The sequence below is a fragment of the Choloepus didactylus genome, chromosome 3 (genome assembly GCF_015220235.1).
Source record: "Choloepus didactylus isolate mChoDid1 chromosome 3, mChoDid1.pri, whole genome shotgun sequence".
Taxonomy (NCBI): domain Eukaryota; kingdom Metazoa; phylum Chordata; class Mammalia; order Pilosa; family Megalonychidae; genus Choloepus; species Choloepus didactylus.
The window spans coordinates 41,353,281-41,366,317 of NC_051309.1; the positions used below are offsets into that span (position 1 = coordinate 41,353,281).

Below are 13,037 nucleotides of genomic sequence, written 5' to 3' on the forward strand. Positions count from 1 at the left end.
CAATTAAAGATATGAATGAAATGAACCTGGTTAGGACTAAGGTAAATCAAAATAAAGAGTAATGGATGATATTGTCTGTATTTTAAAACTTCAACTTCTGTGTGAGACCAAAGGAAGAGAGGTTTATTTGGCACAAAATTTAAATTTTCTGTAGCACACTACCTAATTTAATCTGTATGGTCAGTTTATTTAAACATAATTTCATGGAAACTAGAATAGGGAATGAGATCCTGTTATTCAGTACAGGTTAACATAATACCCCCAATATATCCCAGAGTATTCTGGACAGAAAAGAAACAAGTATTTGCAAAATCCTCCTGAGGGACTGGAGAAAAATGTGGAAATATTAAACTTCCCCACCTGGAGAATTCCTGATATCTCTCAAGCATTAGGAACTCCCAATTTAATAAGCCAAGCCCTCAATCTTGGCACTTGCCCTTATGAAACTTATTCCTAAAAAGGAGAAACTAAGCCTACTTATAATTATGCCTAAGATTACCCCCAGAGAACCTCTTTTATTGCTCAGATGTGGCCTATCTCTCTCAGCCAACTGTGCAAAGAAACTCACTACCCTCCCCACTATGTGGGACGTGATTCCAGGGGATGTAAATCTCCCTGGCAATGTGGGACATGACTCCCAGGGATGAGCCTGGCCCTGATATTATGGGACTGAGAAAGCCTTCCTGACCAAAAGGGGGAAAAGAAATGAAAAAAAAATAAAATTTCAGTGGCAAAGAGATTTCAAATAGAGTCAAGAGGTCATTCTGGAGGTTATTTTTATGCATTATATAGATATTTCTTTTTAGTTTCTAGTGTATTAGAATAGCTAGAAAGAAATATCTGAAATTATTGAATTGTAATCCAGTAGCCTTGATCCTTGATGATGATTGTATAACTATAAAGCTTTTATTGTATGACCATGTGATTGTGAAAATCTTGTGACTGACACTCCATTTATACAATGTATGGACAGATGAGTAATTAAATAAAGACAAAAAATAGGGGAGGATTAGAGGTATGGGATGTTTTGGGTGTTCTTTTTTACTTTTTTAGAGTAATGAAAGTGTTCTAAAATTGTGGTGATGAATGCACAACTGTATGATGATACTGTGAGCCATTGATTGTATAGTTTGGATGGATTATACAGTGTGTGAATATCTCTCAATAAAATTGCCTTAAAAATTGTCATCTAGATCTTTGAGTTTATGGTTGTGTTGTCCCTATTTATGCTTAATTTGAATGTACAGACCACAAACAAGAACTTGGAGGACAGCACAGTGTAAAAAATGAAAATGACAGCTTTCCATTGGATTGTATGCTGATTTATAGCAACTCTGTCTCAGGTATTGAAGTGAGGCTAAACTACATAAAAAGAGAAGCTGTAAAGTTAAAGTTGAAAAATCAAAATGTGAAGTCTGCATGCACTGAACTTTGATTAACTATCAAGTTACATTAATTATAATTTCAAATTGGAAAAAATTATAAGAAATACAAGTAAGGAATACTATTTTGGGCAAAGTATTGAGCCAGGCAGATTTTAATCACTTTTTAGTTAAATAAGTAATTTTACTTATTTGTAGGAGACAAAATTAGAAAATAAAGAAAAGTACATAGAAGAGAATAAAAATACAGCCATTTTAATAACTGGAAAATCTTTCAGTGTACAAATATATATCAAAATGTATTTTAATCAATCCCTTATTACTGGGCATTTATGTTATTTCCAATCTTTTTTAACACAAACAATGTTTTAATGAAAACTTTAATAATATAAGTTTCTGCACAAATCTCTGATTATTTTCTTATAAACTCCTAGGAGCAGAAATTTTGTTAGACAGTATTTAGATGTTTAAAATCAGAATTGAAGCAATAGTCAAATTCAAAGTCATTTTAAATTCTTTTTAAAGGTGCTTGCAACACATACAAACTGAGCAAGCTTACACAAATGGAAAGAGAACAGTCTTTATTTCCATATAACAGTCAATAATAGCACTGCATATAAATAATTTCGTGACTCTGACATTCCTTAAAACCTCACCAAATACTGACAGACAGCGATACCATATGGCTATAGATGCTTCTCAGAGCAAGCTATCTCTGACTGGAAAACAATAAATATGTTAACTGATTATTTAATTTCTGAATTTAAAATGCTGAACAGAAAACCAATCACACCAAATATACACAATATTTTCAAATGTGCACAATGGTGTTGCATACAACATAAGGAAACTGGACTGAAAACATTTATTTCTTTCTTTGGCCATAGGCAAACCTATCATCTCACCAGGTGTGTTGGTTTGAACCTATCATCTCACCAGGTGTGTTGGTTTGAACCTATCATCTCACCAGGTGTGTTGGTTTGAATGATGCAATCTTGTGGGGCAGACATATTAGTGGGGATTAAGTTGGAACGTTTGGATTAGGTTGTTTGCATGGAAATGCACCCCACCCAACTGGAGGTGATAACTCTGATGAGATATTTCCATGGAGGCATGGCCCCACCCATTTAGGGTGGGCCTTGATCAGTGGAGCCATATAAATGAGCGGACAAACAAAAGGAACTCAGTGCAACTGAGAGTGACACTTTGAAGAGGAGCTACAGCCAAGAGGGACACTTTGAAAGCACCAGAGCTGCAGATGAGAGAGAGTTTGAAGATGGCCATTGAAAGCAGACTCTTGCTCTGGAGAAGCTGCGAGAGGACAAATATCCCAAGTGCAACTAAGAGTGACATTTTTGAGGAACCGCAGCCTAGAGAGGAACATGCTGGGAGAAAGACATTTTGAAACCAGAACTTTGGAGCAGACGCCACTCATGTGACTTCCCAGCTAACAGAGGTTTTCTGGACACCATTGGCCATCCTCCAGTGAAGGTATGCGATTGCTGATGTGTTACCTTGGACACTTTATGGCCTTAAGACTGTAATTGTGTAACCAAGTAAACCCTCTTTTATAAAAGCCAGTCCATTTCTGGTGTTTTGCATTCTGGCAGCATTAGCAAACTAGAACACCAGGTCTCAATTCTGAGGATTCCAGACATTTTGGATTTAATAGACCAATTAAACGAAAACCCAAATCAGGAAGGAACTACCAGCTAATATAGGGTTACTAAGGAAATAAAAAATTTTAAAGAAAATACACTGTCAATTAGCACATCATTCATAAATGAAAAGGTCATTTTAGCTTTAAGATAGGAGGAGAGAGACATAAACTCTGAATAAAAAAGCATTGTTTAAGTGGAATACATTTAACCAGACAAAAAAGAAACCCCCTCCCTTGCTCATATTTTTCTCATTTTGCCCTGGAGTATGAAAACTATCACATACATATACTAGTCCACATCTCTTGATTGAAAACAACTCCTCTAAATAATTCCTAAGTCCTCTCTTGCTCCAAAGTGCTGGGATTTTGTGACTCTAAAATTTAATTTTAATTACAGAAAAAAGGAATTTGCAAAGCATTTAAAATGAGGCTGCCTGTGAGTGGATCCCATAAGGGGGTGGTGGGTACCAGAGCCTTTAACCACCCAACAGACAAGTAATGAGGGTCACCTGTGGCCAGGCACTGGGCTGTTGTATCTGTCAAGGTTGTCCAGAGAAGCAGAATGAAGAGGAGGAAATTTATTTCAGGGCACTGGCTCAAGTCTGAAATTTGTAGGGCAGACCAGCAGGCTGGAAACTCAGCAGGAGTTGAGGCTGTAGTCTCAAGGCAAACTTTCTTCTTCAGGAAACCTCAGTTTTTCCTCTTCAGGCCTTCAACTGATTGGATGAGTCCTGTACACATTATCAGGAATAACCTCCTTTACTTCAAGCCAACCACATCTACAAAATACCTTCACAGCATCACCTAGTATCTCAGTAGTTATTTAATCCGGGTACTAAAGCTTAGCCACGATGTCTCGTAAGACTAACCATGACCGCTGTGCCTGGGGTCATGGAGACCAAATGCACAACTTCTGCCTTCAGGGTGTCCTCACCTGTAGGGAGACAGGAGACTTCAATAAAGTCCCAGAAATGCCGAATAGGTGATGTATATGATGCAGGAGCTATGCCTGGGACACTTAGGAGCATTTAGGAGTTGCACCCTCTCCACACTTGGATGGAGTTGTGAAGTGGATCTTCTGGGGAAAGGGATACTTAAACTGGGTCTTAAAGGACAAGTATTAGGCAGCTGCGAGTGTCTTTATAGGAAAATGAGCAACCTGTGTAAAACTAACATGTATCAGAAATTGTGGAAAATACAGGAACTCTGTCCTACATGTAGCGTGTTCCAGTGAGGAAGTATGGGCTGGAGGTTTATGAAGACACTGGAGGGGCAGGTGAGTCACCAGATCGAGCAGAACCTGCAGCACCAAATTAAAGAGTTTGGACTTGATCCCCACCACTTTGGGAAGTCACTGAAATATTTTAATCAGAGGAGACTGAGGCAAATCTCACAGTTTTCCTCTCCCCCCATCTCAAATTTTAAAATAGAGCATTATAGTTGAAAGAATCTCCAGATCAGGAACTCCTATGTTATCTTTACTTTTTCAGAATGAAGGTAAGACAGTACATACTTATTAAAACAAATCCAAACAATATAGAAAGGCATAAAACAAAAGGGAAAAATTTAGATGTCCCAATCCCCATACCCAAACCCTATACTCCAGAGTTAATCAGTATCATGAGTTTAATGTAAATCCATTTATATTTTTCATAAGTACATCCAAATATATACAAAAGCACTTATATATTACACAAATATACATTTTGTAGTTCTTTAATAAAGAGTGGGTTTTGCTACATATACTGGCCTCCAACTTGCCTTTTTCACTTAATGTATTGTCTGTACAGGTAGAGCTCATTCTTTTGAGTGCACAGTATTCCAATATATGGTATGGGTATGTTTCAAAATTTATTTAACCCTTTCCTTATCAGGGGTCATTTAGGCAGTTTCCAATTTTCTAGTCATTGCTGCAATGAAAATCCTTGACTATTTGTATAACTATATTTTCTTGTCTAAAGGACAGTTTCTTAGGTTTGGAATTACTGGGTTAAAGAATCAATTCTTTTAACTTTTTGATAGCTACTGCTAAATTCTCTCTAAAAAGTTGTTCCATTTTACACTTGTCAACAGTATGAGAGTACCCATTTCCCCCACACTGGCCAAAGCAGAGTATTATCAAATCTTTGAAACTTTGTAATCTGTAGAGGAAAAATACTGCCTCAAGTTTGGTTTAATTAGCATTTATTTGATTGATAGTGAGATTGACCATATTATCCTAGTTTATTGGGTAAATATAATTATTTTCTTTACTGAATTTCCTTTTTACAAACTCTACAGGTCAGGGTTTCTTAACCTGGAGTTCCAGAGCCTCCAAAATATGATATTAAATATGAAATGAGCATTTTTTTTTTCAGGATAGGGCCTGTGCTGATTTGAATCTATTATGTCCCTCACAAAAGCCATGCTCTTTAATGCAATCTTTTGGGGGCAGACTTATTTGTCTTTTGATTAGGGTGGGACATTTGATAAGGTTGTTTCCATGGAGATGAGACCCACCCAAATGTAGGTAAGACCTTTTGATTAGATCATTTCCATGGAGGTGTGACCTCACCCATTCTGGATGGGCCCTAATTAGATGACTGGAGTCCTTTAAGAGAGCTCAAGGAGAAAAGGAGTGCAGAGAAGCTGAGAGAGACATTTTGGAGAGAAGCTAAGATATGTAATCCAGAGTTTGCCCCCTGGGAGAAGCTAAGAGCTGACACAGACCCAGATGCTTGGAGACGCAGACAGAAAGATGTCTGCTAAGCTAAGCTAAGCGATGAAGCCCAGAGTTTGCCCTGGAGAAGCTAAGAGAGGACCCCCAGATGCTTAGAGAGAAACGCTCTGAGAGAACAAGTAAGGATGCACAGAGGCCAAGAGAGAGAAGCAGAAGCTAAGAGGGGACACCCAGATGCTTAGATGCACAGGAGTTGAAGAAGCTGAGAGACAGAAGCCCAGAGACAATTTAGAGAAAGCCATAGGGAAATGCAACCCAGAAGCAAAGGACCAGCAGATGCCAGCCACTTGCCTTCCCAGCTGACAGAGGTGTTCTGGACACCACTTGCCTTTCTTCAGTGAAGGTATCCTCTTGTTGATGCCTTAGTTTGGATACCTCTATGGCCTTAGAATTGTAAACTTGTAACCTAATAAATCCCCTTTATAAAAGCCAATCCATTTCTGGTATTTTGCATAACAGTAGCTCTAGCAAACCAGAAAAGGGACCAAGAAATGTTAAGAACCACAGATCTTAAATTTTGTAGCTTAAGAAGTGGATGTGGAAAGAAAGAAGCAGGCATAGAAGGAAGGATGTAAAAGGGATGAGAACAGGATTCTGCAATTGATTATATTTATGTATGTGTACAAACACACACATATATACACATCTTTATTATCTCTCCCTCATCTTCACAAGGCCCTCCCAATAGCACTTCCTCATTTCCCTTCCTAAAGGACCCACCAGCCACAGGGGAGCTACTAGATCAATTGTCAATTAGGCTAACGCCATTAGTATTTTTATAAATACCACAGAGAATGTTGACAAACAACCCAAATGCTTAAAGAATATAAGTAAAGATTTATATTCTGGTTTAGAGAAACATTAAAAAACTTTATACATACAAGCTGTAAACCATTTAATTTGAAATCATAGAACAGCCATTAACTTCAATTTTATTTCCTAAATATTTCTCTAATTTGTCCACATTTCCTCATTTCCACACCATCACTTAACTCCAAGCAACCATCACATCTTGCTTTGACCACTGTAGCACACTTTTGTCTCCTCACACCCTCTCACTGACCTCCCAGAGAAGGTCCTGTCCCCTTCTTTCACACTTTCGTAGCATCCTCTACTTTTTTCCCTGAGCAGTTATCCCAAATTTCCAATTATATAGTTGATTAACACCTGCTTCCCTTCTGGTAGGAGAGCTCCATAAAGACAGGCATAGGATCTGTTTTGTTCTTCTCTGAAATCCCAGCATCCAGGGCAGGGCTGACACAGAGCAGGTGATCAATAAACATTGTTAGAAGAGGGAGGGAGGAAGGGAGAGAAAGAGAAAGGATGCTATTCCAAGTGATCCTTTGCAGGCCTTTATTTCCCTCTACACCTTTCCTTAAAATAAGAGAGGATATTAATTATATCCTGAATATAGAAATTCACTAAACCATTTAGCAATTCATTTATAAATTATTCATTCATTCCCAATATTTACCATGAAACTACTATTTGTGTACTAGGCACTCTTCCAGGAACTAGGGGACACCACAGTGAACACAACAGACCAATTCTCTCCCATTTGAGTTTACTTTCTAGGAGGAAAAAACAGACAGTAAGAAAAATAGATAAGTAAGTTACTGAGTATATTTGTAAGGTGAAAATGCTATGGATGAAAACAAAGTAGGATAAGGGGGATGAGAAGAGGGGACTAACACCACACATTTTATGATAAAAAGTTAGGTTGGAGAGACCCAACTAGAAGGTCTATCAGTACTCTCAAGAAATTTAAAATAAATGTGAGAGAACACAGCAGAAATAGATACCACTACATATTAACCGCAGGAGTAAAGTATGGTGTGCACCTGAGAGTGAACAGAATTATAAAAATATTAATGGCAGCCTGGTGGCCGGTTTGCGCTAGCTTCTCTCACCATCTGAGCCCAGCAAGTGCCTCAAGAACTTCACACACTTAAATGCTACTCTTTGCCTTTGAACTTTCTCCTCCTCAGTAAAATTGGCAAATCTTTCTTCCATGTTCCTATGACCTTTTGATCATCTTTCTACCATATCTCTTACCTCTCTGTCACGTAATGATTTATTTTTGTGTGTGTCAGCCCCACTAAAATACAGGAACTTCCCAAGGGCAGAACCAAGCACCCAGTATCTGATCATTTCTAGCACTTAGGAGTATAGAACTTGCTCGAAGTACTTCATAAATGTGTGAATGAAAGGATGGATGATGAATGAAAGAAGAGAACCAGTTAGAATGAGTATAGCTATGGCAAAGAATGAATATTGTCATGGCCACGTGAGTTCCCTAGAAATTTTCCATGTTTGCATGTGCTAACCATCAGCACTTCTGGATCCCAGGAATATCAGAATGGTCAGATAATTATTCTCTAGATGGGACCAAACTGATTGGATAGTGGTGATTTCATAACCATTTATGTGTTATGAAATCAACTTAATAAGTCCTGAAAAACAGTTTTAAATTAACTAGGATACATTTCAAACTTAAAAAGGTTAAATGGTTTTGTGACCTATGGACCAGTTTGCCTAAACCCCGATTACTCCTGTTGACCCAGCAGAGTTATTACTTTCAAAAGTGTCCCAGTTTGTACAGTAAATTAGGTGATCACCACCACTATATGTATGTATATGTATAATCCATGTACCATTTGTGAAGTTAAGTGTATTTCTTACTGGGGACGATGGTAAAAAGAGTTTGAAAAACACTCCTTTAGAGAGGTTCAAACTTCTGGGACTCAGCATGGAAGAAGAAAAGCTAGAGAGAAGCAGAAGGAAGAGAAAAATATTGAATCATGCTTGGATAGCTTCTTAACACTCACACGATTCTGTGAGGAAGGCATAACTGTCCATTACACAAATGGGGAAATTGCAGTGGAGAGGGCTTAAAGAACTTACCCAAGTTCACAAGCCATTAAGTCAAAGGGCCAGCATGGAAATCTAGGTCTACATATGGGGAAAAGAAAAGACATTTTGTTCTCCTACACATAGGGAAGGAGAAAGTATTTTTTTCCACTTCTAGGAGACCACAGAATTTATTAGCCACATGCAATTGAGGAGGGATAATGGAGCACTTCTCCCACACTAGTATTATTAGCATTATAATTTAATAAACATATTTTTGGTTTGGAAGTATTTTGCATTTGAAATCTCTTAACACTTTGACTCAGATGTCAGTTCTTGATGGCCTAAAAAGGTGGATAAATGTTCAGGATTGATGAAATAAGCCTCGCTAGACAAAAGCACAGAAAATGGGCAGTTATGTATAGAGTGGCACATTAGTAAAGAGTGCAGGTTCTGGATTCAGACAAACCTATGTCCAAATCTTAATAACTATGGGACTAGGGCCATGTGTGTTAATTTCTCTGCACCTTAGTTTTCTCATTTGTAAAATGCACACAACAGAACCTACATTGCAGGGTTTGTATAAAGATTAAATGCAAGAGAATTCACATAAAGCTCTGAGCATGCTTCCTGGGATGTGGGAAATTCTCAGTAATGCTAGCTGCTATAATAATGGAAATCAAGACTATTGGAGCTAAAGGTGCTCCCTTTCTACTTTTACTTCATATATACATTTCAATGCTCTTGGCCTATATTCTTTTCAAACAACAAGAAAAGGGTGGCTTCAAATGCCTCCTGGGAGAGTTGTTGGAATGAGATGAGGTGAAATTTATGAAGGGCTTGGAAATTCCTTTTCCATTTTGGTGAGGAAATACAGATTTCAACAGTTTGTAAAATGTGAAGAAAGGAAACACTTGTTGTTAGGTTGCCACCGTTAAGAACAGAAGACCCCAGGGCTTGTGTCTTTTCATTCTCAACTATCTCACAGAATTATTTTCCCAACTCCTCTTTAACTATCAAAGAAGGCCTGAAAACTTTGCATGAGACCAAGCTGTGTCCATGAAAAATTTCAGATTAGCCAATGGGCCAATAGAAAGCAGCTCTTACTACCTCGTTTTTCTTCAACATTATTGAGGCATAATTTACATACGATAAAATGAATCCATTTCAAGTGTACAGCTCAGCGAGTTTTGATTGATTTATACATTCAAGTGACAATAACCACTATCAAGATATTGACAACTTCCATCTTCTGGAAATTTCATAGTTTTCACCTTTACAGTTAAATCTATAAACCATTTCAAGTAAATTTTTTTGTATGGCACAAGGTAGGGGTCAAACCTCTTTTTTTTTTTCATATGGCTATCCACTTGTTTCACCTCCTCTAGCTGAAAAGATTATTGCTCCCCCCATTGAATTATCTTGGCACTTTTGTTGAAAATCAGTTAACCATAAATGGGTGGATGTATTTCTGGAATCTCTATTCTGTTCCATTGGTCTCTATGTCTATCCCTAAGCCGAAATATATAGTATTGATTACTGTTGCTTTATGAAAACTTGAAATAAGGCAACTTAAGTCCTACAGTTCTGTTCCTCTTTTTCAAATTGTTTTGACTTATCTAAAATCTTTGCATTGCCTCTAAAATTTAAAATCAGCATAACAATTTCTACAAAAAGACTGCTGGGGTTTTGACTGGGAATGTGTTGAATGCCAAGATCAATTTGAGGAGAACTGACATCTTAACAATATTGAGTCTTCCAAATCACGAACATTTTGAATCTCTCTGTCTTCTTTAATTTCTCTTAGCAATGTTTTGTGGTTTTCATTCTATAGATCTTACAGATATTCTGTTAAATTAATTCCTAAGTATTCCATTTTTTCTGATGCTATTGTAAATGGTATCACTTCTTGAATTTCAATGTTGAACTCTCTATACCTCACATATAAAAATATTTTTTATTTTTTGAATATTGGCTTTATATTCTGCAACCTTCCTATGCCAGTTTAGATATATTATGTCCCCCAGAAAAGCCATATTCTGTAATACAATTTTGTGGGGGCAGACTGATTAGTCTATTGATTAGGGTAATACTTTTGATTAGATTATTTCCATGGAGGTGTGACTCCACCCATTCAGCATGGGTCTTGATTAGTTCATTGGAGTATTTAAGAGAGAAGCTAAGTGCCAACTCATACCCAGACATTGTGGGGAAAGCCATTTTGAAACACAGCCTGGGAGCAAAGGAATAGCAGATACCAGCCATGTTCCCTTCCCAGCTGACAGAGGTGTTCTGGATACCACTGGCCATTTTTCAGTGAAGGTATCCTCTTGTTGATGCCTTAGTTTGGACATTTTTATGGCCTCAGAACTGCAAATTTGTAGCCAAATAAACCCTCTTTATAAAAGCCTATCTATTTCTGGTATTTTGCATAATGGCAGCAATTAGCAAACCAGAACACTTGCTAACTTACTTGTTAGCTCTAAGCAGCTTTTTTTGTAGATTCTTTATGATTATATGCATATACGATCATGTTATTAACAAATAGTTTTACTTCTTCCTTTCAAATATTTATGCCTTTTATCTCCTTCATTAGCTAATTACACTGGCAAGAGCCTAACATACAATGCAGAATACCTGTGGTTAAAGCAGGCATCTTTGCCTTGTTCCTGAACTTATGGGGGCAGGTGAGAATGAAACATTCACTCTCTCAGCAGAAGGCATGATGTTAGGTCAAGGTTTTATATTAATGCCCTTAATCAGGTTTAGGGAATTCCTATCTGTTCCTAGTCTTTTAGGGTTTTTATCATGAATGGGTGTTGAATTTTGTCAAATGCTTTTTCTACATCTACTTTTTCTTTAGTCATATTTATTAAGTTGTATTTCCTAGGGAATTTTATCATTTATCTAAGTTGTTGAATTTATTGGCACAGAATTGTTCATAATATTCCTTTACCATCCTTGTAATGTCTGCAGGATCTGTAGTTGTGCCCTGCTTTCATTCCTGGTATTGGTAATTTGTGTTCTCTTCCTTTATTTCCTGACCAGTCTAGCTAGAGTTTTATAAATTTTGTTGAAATTTTCCAAGAACAAGCTTTTGGTTTCATTGATTTTCTCTGTTGTTTCCCTGTTTTATATTTCACTGATTACTGCTTTCATCTTTGTTATTTCTTCCCTTCTATTTTCTTCAGGTTTAATTCACTCCTTTTCTTGCTTTTTAAGGTAGAAACTTAGACTACTTGTTTTAGACCTTTCATATTTTCTAATATAAACATTTAATGCTCTAAATTTCCCTTGAGGCACTTTTTAAACTACATCCCACAAATTTTGATATGTGTGTTTTCATTTTCATTCAGTTCAAAATATTTTCTAAGTTCCCTTGTGATTTCTTCTTTGACCCATGTATTGTTCAGATGTGTGTTTATTCCCAAATATTTGGAGATTTACAAGATAGCTGTTATTAGTTTTTAATTTAACTTCATTGTGGCCAGAGGACATACCCTATATTATTTCAATCCTTTTAAATTTGTTGGGACTTGTTTCATGGCTATTGTGTTTTCTCTTGCTTAATGTTCCATATGAACTTGAAAAGAATGTGTATTCTGCTGTTGTTGGGTACAATAGTCTATAAATGTCAATTGGGTCCAGTTGTTGATAATGCTTTCTTTATACACTTTGATACTCTTATTTTCTTTCTCTATCAGTTATTAAGTAAAAAGTGTTGAAATCCCCATCTGTAATTGTGAATTTTCCTATTTCCTTTCAGTTCTGTCAGGTTTTGCTTCATGTATTTTGAAGCTCTATTACATTAAGGATTGTCATATCTTCCTCATGAATTGACCCCTTTATTATTATGAAAGCTCTCTCCTTATTCCTAGTAATATTCCTTTTTATGTAGTTTACTTCATATATATATTAATATAGCCACTCCACCATTCTTGTAATTAATGTTTATATGGTGTATTTTTTTCCATCCCTTTACTTTTAACCCATCTGGTCTATATATTTAAAATGGGCTTCTTGTGCACAGTATATAACATGGTCTCATTTTTTAAAATCCATTCTGACAATCTCTGACTTTTAATTGGAGTGTTTACATGATTTACATTTAATATAATCATCAATATGGTTGAGTTATTTGCTATTTGTTTTCTATTTGTCTCATCTGTCCTTGTTATTTTGTTCTTCTTTTCCTGCTCCCTTTAAATTAATTGGTATTTTTTACTATTCCATTTTCTCTCCACTTTGCTTACTATATGTAACCTCTTTATTTCATTTTAGTTTTTTTTAATAGTTGCTGTATGGTTTACAATATGCATTTTTAACTTATCATAATATTTCTTCAAATAACATTATACTACTCCATATATAATGTAAAAACCTTACAACTAGAGACTTCCATTTCCCCTCTCCTGTCTTTCAAGTT

At 36.5% G+C, this 13,037-nt stretch overlaps 1 protein-coding gene across 1 annotated transcript in view; it reads right to left on the minus strand.

The window, feature by feature from the left end:
• Positions 1-2,891: 2,891 nt before the first annotated feature.
• Positions 2,892-13,037, minus strand: part of LOC119530243 (putative uncharacterized protein FLJ13197) — a gene marked incomplete at its 5' end in the record, with an annotated part of 31,612 nt that continues 21,466 nt past the window's right edge. Inside the window, 1 exon segment of the mRNA XM_037831420.1 lies at positions 2,892-3,976. Coding sequence (XP_037687348.1) covers positions 3,885-3,976 — 92 coding nt within the window.